The sequence below is a fragment of the Hoplias malabaricus genome, chromosome 7 (assembly GCF_029633855.1).
Source record: "Hoplias malabaricus isolate fHopMal1 chromosome 7, fHopMal1.hap1, whole genome shotgun sequence".
Lineage (NCBI taxonomy): Eukaryota > Metazoa > Chordata > Actinopteri > Characiformes > Erythrinidae > Hoplias > Hoplias malabaricus.
This window is the reverse complement of record NC_089806.1, coordinates 41467147-41482874: the sequence shown is the minus strand read 5'-3', so window position 1 is coordinate 41482874 and position 15728 is coordinate 41467147. Positions and strand designations below refer to the sequence as shown.

At 44.1% G+C, this 15728-nt stretch overlaps 1 protein-coding gene across 1 annotated transcript; it reads left to right on the top strand.

Moving 5' to 3' along the window:
• The first annotated feature begins 8320 nt into the window (after positions 1-8320).
• On the top strand, positions 8321-15249 carry LOC136702756 (uncharacterized). The gene is made up of 6 exons (XM_066677896.1): positions 8321-8478; positions 13292-13600; positions 14354-14452; positions 14564-14622; positions 14886-14951; positions 15142-15249. Exons 1-6 carry the CDS (start codon positions 8430-8432, stop codon positions 15247-15249), a joined length of 690 nt encoding a protein of 229 aa, XP_066533993.1. The 5' UTR covers positions 8321-8429.
• The last annotated feature ends 479 nt before the right edge of the window (positions 15250-15728 follow it).

Sequence of the window (15728 nt, the reverse complement as noted above, 5' to 3'; positions counted from 1 at the left end):
TAAACAAACAGGACACACACCAGGAGGAGCAGGGACAGGTGAGTGTTTCTGTAGGAGTGTGTTTACTCCAACATTACACACACATGTAATAACACACTGCAGATTTATAGAAATGTGTTTTCTAGTTCTGGTAAAACTCACTTTAAGGGGTCAGTGTCACTATTTGTTAAAGGTTAATAAGCCCAGGGCGTAACGTAGTGTTTCTGAATGTGTTGTTGCTGCAGGACGATGTGACGTACTCCACTGTGGTCCACAACAAACCATCAACATCAGCACACACACTGCTGGACACTGGAGATACTACAGAATACTCCTGTATCAAACGCAGTTAACACACACACACACACACACACACACACACACTCACACACACACACACACACACACACACTGCTGGACACTGGAGATACTACAGAATACGCCTGTATCAAACACAGTTAACACACACACACACACACACACACACACACACACACAATTATTTGATATTTTTATTGATTATGAAGTATTAATATTGTCTACAGTTTGCGTTGTGTTCATTCTACAGTAAATTTGAAGTTTCCTCTCGACTCTCTGCTGCATTTACTTTATTATTTGTTTAAATTTCCTGTTGATCTTTTCCATTTGAACTTTTCTATAATATAATATATCTTTCTGATTCTGACGGACAGTGATTCAGTGTGTTATAGATTCTGTTTGTGTCATGATGGGTGTATAATGTGGTTTAATAAATAAATAAGACTCTCGAGTGAATACAGCGTCAAATATCATTAACACACAATGGTTAAATATAGAATTAATTTACAATTTAAATCATTCTCTTAGACGCTGCGCACTGATGGAGGCTGATGGGAGTCTCAGTCTAGGCCTTGAGTAGCCCACAGTGGTCATGTGACCCGCTTTAACACTCTGTCACACACACACACACACACACACACACACACACACACAGTGTAACTGTAGAACTATAAAGGGCTCCTGTGTGGTCAGTGGAGCTGAGAGAATGGACAGTGAGTGTAGAAACAAGGAGGTGGTCATAATGTTATGGCTGATCGGTGTATATGTACGTGTCTAGTCTCTATGTAGATATAGCTGTTGGGTCCATGGTGTTTCCCAGTTCAGTTAACCCTATGAACCCTATGCATATAGCTATTAAAGATAAAAATACACAATGAAGATTTATTTAAGCTTTTTAATTTATATTTGTTAATCTAATGCATTATTATTTGATGTGAAACCAAAAAAAAAACCCTTGAAAACCTATAATTCAATAATAGGAATATGTTTTTGCTGATGACTCAGTTTTCCGCCCAGAGACAGCGTGAGATGACGTCATTTGAGTCAAAACGAAACTGAAAGTAAACGCCGTCTGTTTGTTCCTTCGCAGCGTCGTCTTTCTTGATAATAGCGATTATAATTACACCATTTCATGACGAATATGACACACAAATTTTGAAGGAGCACCTTGGTTTTTAGGTGTTTTTTCACACTGGAATACTCCCAGAGGCTTCACAGCACCGCGATGAGAGCGCTATTATTAGAAACGGTAGGATCTGCGCTTTATAACGGTATAACGAGCTCACAGACGCATTCAGACATTCAAGACTTACAAAGCTGGTTTAAGGGACTGAAACCTATACAGACTTTGTGACTCTGGAGAACCAGCAGCTCATATTTCATACCCATGTACGTGAGAGTAAATCATCTGTTCTGCAAACTCAAAGAATAAAGATTCTCCTGCTTCTGCAGCTGAAAGGGTTTAATTCTCTTTAATAAAATGGTGCCGTGACCCAGATGGACTTTGTCACGTTTTGCTGATTGACCCTTTACCTTTGTTATTCTTGAAAAGCAACATGTAAACAACCGCTGTGTGGAAGATGAAAGAGGCCACAGCAGCAAAGAGGAAGCCAAGAAGGAACTGAGTCTCGACAGAGAAAGCACTGAGCTGTGTTTGTATTGAGTCTGCGGTTCCGTTTTGTGTGATTCATATCTCTACACTGCTACACACTCTCTCAGAGCAGCTGTTCTATCAGACGAATGGAGAAAAATAAAGTGTACAGTGAATATCTCTGTCCAGCAGTGATTACAATATCTAGATCCATGATCTGAATTCAAGGCCTGCACCTGTGTTCAGTCGCATTGCAGTTCACATCTTCACACTCTCAAAGTGTTCTTCAGCAACTGTGTGAGAGTTCAGTTCACACTCTCTGATAATGAACTGTCCAAGTGATGAGAGCTCTCACCTCCCTCTTTTATTGTCCAGTAAATGAACCCACACTGACCACGGTACAGACACAGTGGACTGGTAAGTGTGGGCCACTCTACTGAGATAAACCTGCAGATGTGTGTGATGTGTTTGCTTTGCGCTGGAGCCGTGACATTAAGATCACCTCCTTGTTTCTACACTCACTGTCCACATTCAGCTCCACTGACCACACAGGAGCACTTTGTAGTTCTACAATCACAGACTGGAGTCCAGCTGTTGCTCTGCATACATAGTTAGGCCTCTTTCACACTGTTCTTCAATGATCAGGACTCCTGTTCTCTCTCTGACTGTTCCCAGAGAGTGAGAGTGAAGCTGAGGTCACCACAGACCCTCTTTATTTATTAGTTTTATTACAATTGTGAAAATATTTACATCAAAAAATGCAGCATCTCTTCATTTTATTCAATCAATGAGTTCATGAAGCAGTTTGAGTGAGTTTGTTTACTCCGACTGCACTCAGGTCAGTACAGCCACACAGTTAATAACAATACCAAGATAGAAACTTGAACGAACAGCACTTTAAACTCAGAACTTGAAGCATTAGGATGGAATGTAAATATTATACTTATATTAGAATATAATAGGTGTGAAATATTAATCTGAAAATGTAATAAACTACAATAAATACCCCGAGGTTTTCAGGGAGGAAAGATATCACAGTCCACAGATTTTGTAGTTGTATGAGCAGAGAGATTTCCTGGAGAGTGAGAGTTAAACAGCTTATCCTCCCCTCAGCCCTAAATATACACCCTGCAAACTCAAATAATGTCAGCGTCAGACAAACTCACTGCACTTCGCTCATGACACGAACTTTGATTTGACAGCTTCACAATGTGAGCTTACTCCTCTGCTCTGAGTTAATTTCTGCTGATTCTCTGCCTGATATTTGGAGCCACTTTAGACAGTCGTAAAGACTGAACCCCCACATCTGTCTACGGCCCCAAGCCTAATATTCCACCCTTCTCCATCTAAACAGCTATGGGACTGCCTTGTCATTCAATGCCTGCTGCTTCTCCTCCCCACCAGAGATGGTGCTGCAGACCTGCCTCCTGCCCAACATTCTGGGCACTCAAGGCATTCTCCTCACTGCACGACTTCCTCGTTATCAGTTTGCTCTCCCATCCCATCATCCCAACCCCTCCCTTTGCATCCATGCTGCTCCCAGCCTCTAACTTAACAGCTTGTGTAATTTGTGGACATTTGTCCCAACCACTTCATTTTGTGTTTTTGCCATACCCACCCTCTAACTTTACAACACATACTTTCACATTTCAGGTGCTGCTGTGGTCACTCATGCTCTCTTTACAGGTGCTGTGGACCTTCATTCCACCTATCCTTTTAGCTGCTGCATTATTCCCAGACTTTCCAGCTCAATCTCTTTTTGGGGGGTGTCACAGACCTTCGTCCTAATCTCCTTACCTTTGCAGCTGTCCCACACCCTGCCCCTTCCTTGCAGCCCATCCTCTCTCCTGATGAGGACCTTTGTCCTAACCCCTCCTATTTGCGGGCTTGTTGCACACCTCTTCCTTTACAGCCCATCTTCTCTCGTGCTGCAAACCCTCATCCCTACCCCTCATTTTGCAACAGCACCACCCCCTGCCTCCAACTTTGCACCTTGTACTCTCTCCTCAGAAGCTGCTGTGGACGTTCATCTTTATGCCCTTCCTTTCACAAAAAAGCAGTGCCCTGCTGCACTCTACGGCTTGCACTCTCTTCTGCTGCAGATCTTTGTTCCTGCCTCTCCACTTCACAGCTACACTGTTCCCAACCCAACTTTACAGATCACACTTTCTCACAGACTACCACAGACCTTCAGTCTAACCACTCTCCTCCCTGCTACCTGCCTCTACTTTTACAGCCTTCACTCTGTCCTCAGGTACTTCTGTAGACCTTCATCCTATCCTCTCTTCTTGGCAGCCAAACTGCTCCCAGTTTCTACCTTTCCAGCTAGTGCCACTGAGGATCTTCTTCCATATCTCTCCTCTAGTGACCTCACGCACCCTGTCTCTTATGCATGAGTCTCCTCCAGTTGTTGTGGGCCATTGATCTGTCCTCTCCCCTTTGCAGGTTAGAGTTAGAGACAGGGCTAGGGTTTGGTTTTAAACCTCTGCATGCTTTTTTAAGTACGCCATGTCTGGCCCAGTTCCGACTCTACGTTGGCACTGTTGGCTGGCTGTGACTCTGCGTGAATGTGGCACCCTGCATCTGGCCCAATTCCTGGTGCATTATTACAACCAGTAATAAGCCAGATCTGGGACGAGTCTGGCAGTTGTGGCGTTCTTCTGGCTCAAACTCGGTCGTGGCACAGTTATGATTTAGTTTTGCCGGACTATGGTCGAGTCAATTGAGCCATGCCTCAGCCACAAAATTCAGCCAGAACTATCGGCCCACTCGGCGGCTGTGATGTACTCACCGTCACAGCCCTGGGGTCCAATGAGGAGAAAATAAAAGATCAGTAATGTTATCACTGGAGTTTAAAACACACCGATACACATTATCTCAGAAGCTCTACACTGGAGTTTAACACACACCGATACACACTCTTGCAGCAGCTCTACACAGGATTTTAACACACACCGATACACACTCTCTCAGCAGCTCTACACTGGAGTCTAAAGGTAAGACACTATCTTTCTTCTGTGTAAGAGTTCTCTATTCACTTATGTGCTGTTACTGTCTCTGTGTCACTACCGTCCTGTTACAACACTGACTCTAAACTCTTTCCCCTTCCTCAGGGACCCCATCTAACCCTACACCTACTGCAGGGGGGACCGGTCAAACCAGACTGACCTCTTCATCCACAGCATCCTCTCTAGGTCCTGATGGTCCTCACACACACACACACACACACACACACACACACACACACACACATGTATGGTTAAATGTCTGTTTAAATTCATCTCTCACTCTGTATGTGTTCCTTCAGCAGAACAGAGACAGAAGCAGGTGGATAGTGGAGAGGTGAGTCCACCACACACCTTCACATCACATCACAGCACTTAGTACATTACATCTAGAAGAACAGGGAGAAAAGAGGCTAATAAAGTATGCAGAGCAACAACTGGCCTACAGTCTGCTGTTGTAGAACTACAAAGCGCTCCCATGTGGTCAGTGGAGCTGAGAGAATGGACCGTGAGTGAAGCTGGTTATAAGTTATTGCTGATCAGTATGTGAGTGTGTGTGTGTGTGTGTGTGTGTGTGTGTGTGTGTGTGTGTGAGTGTGTGTGTGTGTGTGTGTGTGTGTGTGTGTGTGTGTGTGTGTGTGTGTGTGTGTGTGTTATGCAAACCTGCACCACAACAGAGGAAGCAGCAGTGTGGTCAGGTCTAACAGGACGTTGCATGTGTTTTTGCAATTGTCAAGAAACTGATGACGAAATATTTCAAATAACAGTGACTTATAGTTATATCCATTGTGTCTCACTGCTGAGAGAGTGTGTATCAGTGTGTTTTCAACTCCAGTTGAGAGCAGCTGAGAGAGTGTGTTTCAGTGTGTGATAAACTCCAGTGTAGTGCTGCTGAGAGTGTGTGTATCAGTATTGTGTTTAATTCCAGTGAAGAGCTGCTGAGAGAGTGTGTATCAGTGTGTGATAAACTCCAGTGTAGTGCTGCTGAGAGAGTGTGTATCGGTGTTGTGTTTAATTCCAGTGAAGAGCTGCTGAGAGAGTGTGTATCAGTGTGTGTTGAACTTCACTAGGGACATTTCACTCTTTGGTGTAGGGTCTATATACTGAAGACTATGTCAGTTTCAACTAAGACATAGCTGTGGTCTGTGGTCTGAGCTCATCCCAGTTTCAGGTCTCAGAGCTTAAAAAAGCCAATGGCTTTTATCTAAATTAAAAGCCCAGCAGGTCCAGTGTGTGTGTGTGTGTGTGTGTGTGTGTGTGTGTGCGTCTAGTATCCATCCCAGAATATCATCTGTATATAGAAACGGACTGGTGTTAAAGCATGCTTACATTAGTCTTCCATCTGTCCTATGTCCTCTTTGTTCTGAAGCACACCCTGCTCCACATCGTCCGCTACAGACGCAGTGTCATGATCAGCTTGAGCGTGTCATCTGCAACACAACAGCGGAAATGACGAGTATTATTTTGAATACACCGCGTCACTGGAGGTGGGCTGACTTCTCATGAAGCTGCTTCAACTAAAAACACTCACACATACATTCACACTATCCTCTGAAGAACCAGAGAAAACAACTCATTCATCAGTGGCCACGGGTCGCACCGGTCTGACCTCGTCATCCACAGCATCCTCTCCAGCTCCTGATGGTAATGAAGGTTAAACACTGAGAGTATATTTCTAATGTGATTACTCCACACAGTGATGATAGAGGAACACGGCGGTCTGCAGTCTCTACATAACATTAACACGACCTCCTTGTATCTACACTCACTTCCCCACAGATTCCCCACAGTCTCTGCCCTTCGTCCCCTTTGCCTTGGTCACTGTGATCCTTCTCCACATGGTGGTGGGTGTGGTCTATTACACCAAGAGAAACAAAGGTACAATCCATCCAATCAGGATCCAGTATGAGACCAATTGTCCTCTGTGTGAAAAATAACCTCTGTTTTCCCTCTACACCTCCATCAGGTCCAGCCAGAGTCCACTACCGCGCTGCTGATGGAGACGGAGCGGTCAGTCTGGAGTAGTGCAGCTCTACATCATTGGGGTCAGTTCACCGCTAGAAATATACCCTGATCGACCATAACATTATGACCACCTCCTTGTTTCTACCATCACTGTCCATTCTCTCAGCTCCACTGACCACACAGGAGCACTTTGGAGTCTCTGCAAAATCTACATTTATAGACTGTAGTCCAGCTATTGCTCTGCATACTTTATTTGCTCTCTTTCACCTCTTTGCTCTTCAATAGTCAGGACCCCCACAGAGCAGGTGTGATGTGGTGGTGGATCATTCTCAGTGCTGCAGTGACACTGACGTGGTGGTGGTGTGTTAGTGTGTGTTGTGCTGGTGTAGAGTGGATCAGACACAGCAGCAGCTGCTGGAATTTTTAAACCCCTCAGTGTCTGGACTGAGAACAGTCCACCGACCAAAAACATCCAGCCGACAGTGTCCTGTGTCACTGATGAAGGACTAGAGGACGACCGACACACTGTGCAGCGACAGATGAGCTACTGTCTCTGACTTTACATCTACAAGGTGGACCACCGAGGGAGGAGTGTCTCACAGAGTGGACAGTGAGTGGACACAGAGTTTAAAAACCCACCCACTGTCCTGAGTCACACCAGCCCTGGACACTAGAGGACACCCTCACCCGAGGGCTAAGGGGTTTCCATGGTTACGAGCACACTGACCTCACCTGGACGTTATCTGTGAAACCTGGGGGAATTTATTGTGGTTTATTACTTTTTATTTTAATTTAATTTCTACACCTATTGCTTCAAGTTGTGAAGTTAAATGTGACATTTAATAATATTTCTGTTTGTCTCTGTGTTTACTGTGTGACTGTACTGACCTGAGAGCAGTCTGAGCAGTGAACAAACTCACTGAATCTTCTTTATAAATTCACTGATTCAGTAAAATGAACGGATGCTGCGTTTGTTTGATAGAAACATTGTGGCAGCGGCAATAAAAACAATAACCTGAGACTGTAGAGTGTCTGTGGTGACCTTCATTTTCACACTCACTCCCTGGTAACAGTGGGGCTCTGTGCAGAACAGTGTAGAACTACACAGTGCTCCTGTGTGGTCAGTGGAGCAGTGAGTGTAGAAACAAGGTGATTTTAATGTTATGACTCAAAGCCATTCACATCACACACATCTGCAGGTGTATCACAGTAGAGTGGCCCACACTGACCGGTCCCCTGTCTCTGTACCGAGGTCAGTGTGGATTCATTTACTGAGAATCGCTGCACCATGAAAGAGGAAGTGGTGTGTGTTCCCATGACTCTGACAGTTACTCATCAGCTGGGTGTGGTTTGATTCCTCACGCAGCTGACGATGAACACTTTAACTGTGTGAAGACGCCTGGTAAAGTCCAGTGTGACACTGCTGCTCGGTGCTGGTGGACATTAGACTGTGTGTGTGTATGTGTGTGTGTGTGTGTGTGTGTGTGTGTGTGTGTGTGTAAACAGGGTGTGTGTAGAGTGAGTGTGGAGTGGACACTGTGCTGGAACTCAGTGCTGTTTTACTAGGGACAATGTTGCTGATGTTTTATCTTCTCTTCACTGGACCTCAGGGCTCTGAAGGTGAGTGAGACTTTTCTCCTCGATTCTTCACTCATTCTCCACTGACTCCAGTGACCACAGAGGAGCACTGTGTTGTTCAAACTCATATGTGTTCTCACGTTTTAAGGTTTCATTGTTTATTTGATAAAATTACCACTTCCTGGACATTCAGCTAAACTTTTACTGAAGTTATTTTAGTTTTATTTGAAATTAAACCTGAGCTGAACTGTGTTTCTGAAGTGAACAGCTGTAGATAACGTACACTGGGCTCTGAAGTGTTCACCAACTCAAATCAGAGAACAATATTTTTATTACTATTATTAAATCATTTAAATAACACATTCACAATCGTGATCAAAAATGTTTTTAATAAAATTCAGGAGATATTTCTTCACCATTTGCTCCTCTTCAATCAGTTTGAGCTGGAAACCAGTCCAATGTGTTTAAAAAAGTAAGAAAAAATGAGGAGAAAAAACAAAGTGGCTCAGTCAAATACGTTAGGCTTCCTGTCTCTTGGTCAAAAATGTCCTCCTAATGTTGAAAAGCATGAAAAGAGATGATGATGTTGCTCTATTCCTGCTTCATTTGTGGGTTAAATTGACTCTTTTCTGCTGATTCAGATTTAGGTAGAAACCCATTGTAACTGCGTGAAAGTAAACACAGACCGAAAGTGATTCAAAACTAAACAACTCAAGTCACAAATACGTTTCTTTGGTAATTCAAAACAGTGAATAAAAACGTACACAATTTACACTTCAGCCACATGCAACAACAGTCATTTTTCTCTTTAAACACACAGTTCCACCTTAAAAGATGCACAGCTTCTGAATGTAAACAAACCAGAGAGAACTGCAGTTCCCTTCAATTGTAGACATTCACTGTAAGTGTGTATTAACCTGGTGTGTGTTGATGAAGAAGGGGTGATATAATAACATTTCAAACAGGTTCTAAAATCTTAAGCATGTTTTAACCTTCCTCCTGTGTTATCTTTCTGTTACCATCTCTTATGTTAATGGGTCGGTTTTGACCCGTGTCTTAAATCAGCCATAAGATCACCCTAAAAACTATTAATTATCAACCCATTAGTTTCTTCCCTCTTGTTGACCTTGTTATTCTTCCTTATCCATGAAAGGGTTGGTTTTAATTGTTCATTGTTGCAGACTGTAAACTGGAGATGTACACTCTACAAAACACACACTCTAAACTGACTGGGCCTTACATGTCTGGACATGTCTGTCTTTCCTTGTTTTGTGAAACAGACAAAGATAGAAGCCCCTAACTGAAGCTTGAGTGGTTGTAGGAGGAGCTGGCTGTAGGCTGTTGGTGTATAGTGTGTTCAGATTTGGCACTTGTTTTTGTTGTCTGATTTAAAATGATACCTGGGTCGACATTGACCCTAACAACAGAAAAGCCGTCATTTTAACAAGAGAAGTTTATAATTTACAAAAAAAAAAATGTATTAATTTGTTTAAGGGGTGGCACGGTGGCTCAGCAGGTCGCAGTCACACAGCTCCAGGCAGTGCACATAAACGTACATCAGTATCAACACGACACAAATACAATACAATATTAAAGACTTTACAGATGTTTATATAGGTGTCATTTATTTTAATGAACAATGGCCTACAGTAAAGTGATACCAGCAGCAGTGTAGTGTCACAGATAAATACATCTGATTCCCAACAATTAGATACTCTTAACTACAAGCCAGGGGCGGCACGGTGGTGCAGCAGGTAGGTGTCGCAGTCACACAGCTCCAGGGGCCTGGAGGTTGTGGGTTCGATTCCCGCTCCGGGTGACTGTCTGTGAGGAGTGTGGTGTGTTCTCCCTGTGTCTGCGTGGGTTTCCTCCGGGTGACTGTCTGTGAGGAGTGTGGTGTGTTCTCCCTGTGTCTGCGTGGGTTTCCTCCAGGTGCTCCGGTTTCCTCCCACAGTCCAAAACACACGTTGGTAGGTGGATTGGCGACTCAAAAATGTCCGTAGGTGTGAGTGTGTCAGTGAATGTGTGTGTGTGTGTGTTGCCCTGTGAATGACTGGCGCCCCCTCCAGGGTGTATTCCTGCCTTGTGCCCAATGATTCCAGGTAGGCTCTGGACCCACCGTGACCCTGAACTGGATAAGGGTTACAGATAATGAATGAATGAATGAATGAATGAATAATTTGTTTAATAGAAGTTCCTGACAAAGTCAAAAATTCTTGATGCGATAAACAAATTTATGGAGTAGTTGTATGCATTAAAACCAAACCACACGTCGGTCGAGACCCTAACACAAGAGGAAGGTTAAATATAGAATTAATTTACAATTTAAATAATTCTCTTAGACGCTGTGCCCTGATGGAGGCTGATGGGAGTCTCAGTCTAGGCCTTGAGTAGCCCACAGTGGTCATGTGACCTGCTTTAACACTCTGTCTCATACACACACACACAGACACACACACACACACACACACACACACACACACACACACATACAAACACACACACACACACACACACACACACACACACACACACACACATAGACACACATACGCACTTCCTGTTGGGCCTCTGCAGCAGTGTGTGTGTGTGTGTGTGTGTGTGTGTGTGTGTGTGTGTGTTTGTATGTGTGTGTGTGTGTGTGTGTGTGAGTGTGTGTGTGTGTGTGTGTGTGTACAGAGGTGATGATGACATGTCTGTGGTGTGCTGTGGTCAGTTTGTAGATGGTCAGAGATGTGACTTTTCTCTCTGCTTCCTCTCTGTTGTCATGGTGATGAGGTCATAGTTGTGGTTAATGGAGATGGGGCCTGTTTGTCTCTCTCTCTCAGCATTTTCACACTAGAGCCTTTTCTGGACCCAGACCCAGTTGCTCCATGGATGTGATTCTATTGGTGAAGTGTAAAAGCTGTTTCTGAGACTGGACTTGGTCCCGAGCACTGATCTCTGGTTCTGTTGTAGTCAGGGCTCTGGGGGTCAGTTCTGATGGACTATGGTACAGTCCACTGCAGGTGTGGAAGCTCTCCGCTCCTGAGGCTGTGTGTGGAGTGTGTGACTGCTTACAATTGTCTTGTTCCTTCCCTTTCTCAGAGGGTCAGAGGGTGAGCTCATCTGACCCCTGTTATCTTTACTGTGTTTTCATTACAGAGCAGTGTACTTATGTTGAGATAGTTACAGACTTTAGTTTAGCTTTATAGTCACTAGATTTGGGAGTTTAAGGGTTAAAACTGAACAGTGTGGATGGCTGCTTTCAAAACCTTTCTTAACACCATCACAGCCCCTCAGCCCACTTCCTGACACAGCCCCCCAGGCTAAAGGATTAGCATTAGCATTGCTAACGGTGCTGCAGAGTGGAGGTGTGTGTACAGAGGAGTGATGAGGTGATAACTCAGTGCTCTGTAGTGTGTTCTGGTCAGTTTGCTGATGGTCAGAGAGAGCACTATTGTGGGCCTCTGCTTCCTCTCTGTTGTCACGGCGATGAGGTCACAGTTGTGGTTAAGAGAGATGGGGCCTGTTTCTCTCTGAGTCTGCGCAGTGGACACTACTCACAGACAGAGGGGCTTATGTAGCCAGGTCACTGCTATATACTACACTACAGAGACTAAAGTTTGGGGACACCTGCTCAGTCAACATGGGGAATGTCCCTCTTTGGTGCAGTATGAGCCTCTACTGTTCTGAGAAAGCTTTACACTAGACATTGCTGTGTGTAACTGCACAGTTAGGAGTGATGACACCTGACGTGACGTGGTGCAACATGGGCTATGAAGAGAAGACAGAGGAAGTGACAAGTGAAAACACACAGTGCACTGCTCCATTTATGGTGTTAGAGAGAGAGAGAGAGAGAGAGAGAGAGAGAGAGAGAGAGAGAGAGAGAGAGAGAGAGAGAGAGAGAGAGAGAGAGAGAGAGAACACAGTTCCTCTCTGACGTTGTGGAAGAGTCCAGTAAAGTGCTCAGGCTTTAGTTTAGTGCTGATATTGTGGGGAATGTTGTGGAGTTGAGGACACTGGTGTGTGTTGGTGTTCAGTTGTGTAGTTTGTGAGGAGGTGGATCTTCAGGAGTGTTGTTGTTGCTGTGTGTAGTGACGGTGTTGTAGATCTCAGACACAATGCAGCTGTGTTTTTCTCTTCTGCTTGTCCTCCGTGTGGCTGAAGGTAAGTTCATCTCTTCTCCTACTGTCCACTGTCCACCACAGTCCAGTTAGAGCTTCAGATTCTGCTGAAGAGACGCTAGAATGGAACTGAAATGGGCTCCTTGACTTGTAGCAGTGGTGGGAGCCATTTTTGGTGAAGCATGTGACCAGGACTTGAACCATTAGTAACACAAGAGCTTCCTGGAGTCTTCATGGTTCTGTATGGAGCCTCCACTCAAGCCGAGGTGATTTTCTCCCATCATTGTGAAAGAGTCAGAACAGAGTTCTCTCCAGAACACTCTCAGTAACAGATACCACACTGTAACTGAGGTGATCCCCCTCACATCACTGGGGTGGTCCCCTTAAGCACAGGTCTTCAGTAACTTCAGTTAGAAACATGAGAGTAGGATATTCCAATAGACCAAGACCACTGTTGTTCCTTTGATGGTACATTTCCATTGTTTTTACTTGTTGAACAGAAATGTACCTGTACAATCCTCTCTGTTTCTGACAGTGTGGTTAAAGTGAGGAACAGTAGATTGGAGTCTGGACTGGTCAGTGATCTCTTTTTATAAAGACGTCTTTAAAGTAACGCTCTGTTTGTGATGAAGCGAGTGTTGTGCAGGTGATGACACATTGTTGTGAGAACGTCAAGCTTCATTTTGAAGAACTTCCACATGTTCAGAGGTGTTTAAATATGAAGAGCATTCACTACTGTGTTTCTGCAGGATGCACACTGGAAAACCACGGGGAGGAAAAAAACATTACTGCATACACTGGAGAGTCAGTACTGCTGCCCTGTTACTGCACTGAACTACGAGCCAAACCTGAGAGATTCACCTGGAAGAGAGTTAAGAGCTCATCAGAATATATCCCCATTGACATTCATCATGAGGGAGACAAACTCCAGCTGTTTAACTCTCACTCTCCAGGAAATCTCTCTCTGCTCATATCACACCTGACTGAAGAGGATGGAGGATGGTACTGGTGTGAAGCTGGAGGAAGTGGAGACAGAAACATCAATCTCACTGTTGAAGGTAAAACACAGTGTGAATGTGTTGTGATGCAGGTAGAGGACCATCTTCATAAGGTAGTGCTGGTCTTTACCAGTGACCAGTCCTGAGGTCATCAGTGTGTGATGAATTATTGAGTGTGGATCAGTTGTAGAACCTCATCACTGTCCACCTGTGTCTCCTCTGTTATCTTTTATCTGTTTGTTATTGGTGTTAAATCTTTAGTCCTGTATTTTCAGTCCTGAGCTCTGTGAGTTAGTTGGGTAAATACTGGTGGTATTTCATCTCTCTGTGTGTGGTTTCAGCCTCTAATCTCCAGAGAAAGTGTCAGTGGTGTTCAGCCACATTAGCATGAGTTCTGATTAGTATCTGGTTCTCCAGCTAATCTCAGAGACGCTGGGTGTAGTGTCTTCACTTCAGACTGGAGTCCCTTTGCTCCATGCTCCATGCTTGCCGATGGTCTTTATCCTGTTCTAAGTCATGTTTGGCACAGAGCACGTGGAACGTAGGCTGATGTTTGGCTACTTTAGAACTCCCCATCTCTTTGGAGATTTTACAGTGTGTGAACAGATCATTCTCTTGAACACACAGTGTATGTGTAACTCAGTAAACTGTTCTCTTCTTGTAAACACCACTGGGGACCACAGCAGAGGAGGTTCAGTCCCATCATCATCAGTGTCTTAGAAACACAATTAGAATCCATTCATTTAATTAATTTACAATCACAGAGGTTTTTAACCAGAGACCCCCACCATCACACACTCTCTGTTCTTTCAGATTCAGATTCATCAGTCAACTACATCTACATCTGCACTGCTGTGGGGGCTTCACTGCTGTTGATTGTCCTCGGAGGAGTCTTCTACTGGAGATACAGAGGTACACTCACACACACACACACACACACACACACACACACAGACACACACACACACAGTGTTGGGAGCTCAGTCCAGTTGCTGTGTGTGAGTCTCTGCTTTAATTCTACAGCTCAGAGACGAGGACGGACGGAGAGTCAGACAGGAAGTAGAGGAGGTCAGGAGACTCAGGTAAGACCTGCACTACGCCACTGCAGCACAGAGACTGACCTCACTGCTTTTTCCAAACTCCTGAATACGGGAGCATTCCCTGTGTTTTCCTTTAGTTTTCCACCTCCGCTGTTTCTCTCTCGGCAGTTCTCAGGCTTTTGTTGAGACTCTGTGGTTTCCATCCAGGGTTTAAAGCTGCTTTTCAGATGTGGAGGGAAAAGCTCCATGTGAAGGTTTTATTGTGTTCAGAAAGCGTGTGATTGGCTGAATTTGTGTTTCAACAGGATGATGCTCTGGTGCTGTACGCTACTGTAAACAAACAGGACACACACCAGGAGGAGCAGGAACAGGTGAGTGTTTCTGTAGGAGTGTGTTTACTCCAACATTACACACACATGTAATAACACACACTGCAGATTTATAGAAATGTGTTTTCTAGTTCTGGTAAAACTCACTGTAAGGGGTCAGTGTCACTCTATTTGTTAAAGGTTAATAAGCCCAGGGCGTAACGTAGTGTTTCTGAATGTGTTGTTGCTGCAGGACGATGTGACGTACTCCACTGTGGTCCACAACAAACCATCAACATCAGCACACACACTGCTGGACACTGGAGTTACTACAGAATACGCCTGTATCAAACGCAGTTAACACACACACACACACACACACACACACACACACTGCTGGACACTGGAGATACTACAGAATACGCCTGTATCAAACACAGTTAACACACACACACACACACACACACACAGTTATTTGATATTTTTATTGATTATGAAGTATTAATATTGTCTACAGTTTGCGTTGTGTTCATTCTACAGTAAATTTGAAGTTTCCTCTCGACTCTCTGCTGCATTTACTTTATTATTTGTTTAAATTTCCTGTTGATCTTTTCCATTTGAACTTTTCTATAATATAATATATCTTTCTGATTCTGACGGACAGTGATTCAGTGTGTTATAGATTCTGTTTGTGTCATGATGGGTGTATAATGTGGTTTAATAAATAAATAAGACTCTCGAGTGAATACAGCGTCAAATATCATTAACACACAATGGTTAAATATAGAATTAATTTACAATTTAAATCATTCTCTTAGACGCTGTGCACTGATGGAGGCT

Coding starts and splice junctions, on each gene's coding strand:
- LOC136702756 (XM_066677896.1), top strand. CDS start 8,430: ATGTTGCTGATGTTTTATCTTCTCTTCACTGGACCTCAGGGCTCTGAA. Junction 8,479..13,291: donor TGGACCTCAGGGCTCTGAAG/GTGAGTGAGACT, acceptor GTGTTTCTGCAG/GATGCACACTGGAAAACCAC. Junction 14,453..14,563: donor CTTCTACTGGAGATACAGAG/GTACACTCACAC, acceptor TTAATTCTACAG/CTCAGAGACGAGGACGGACG.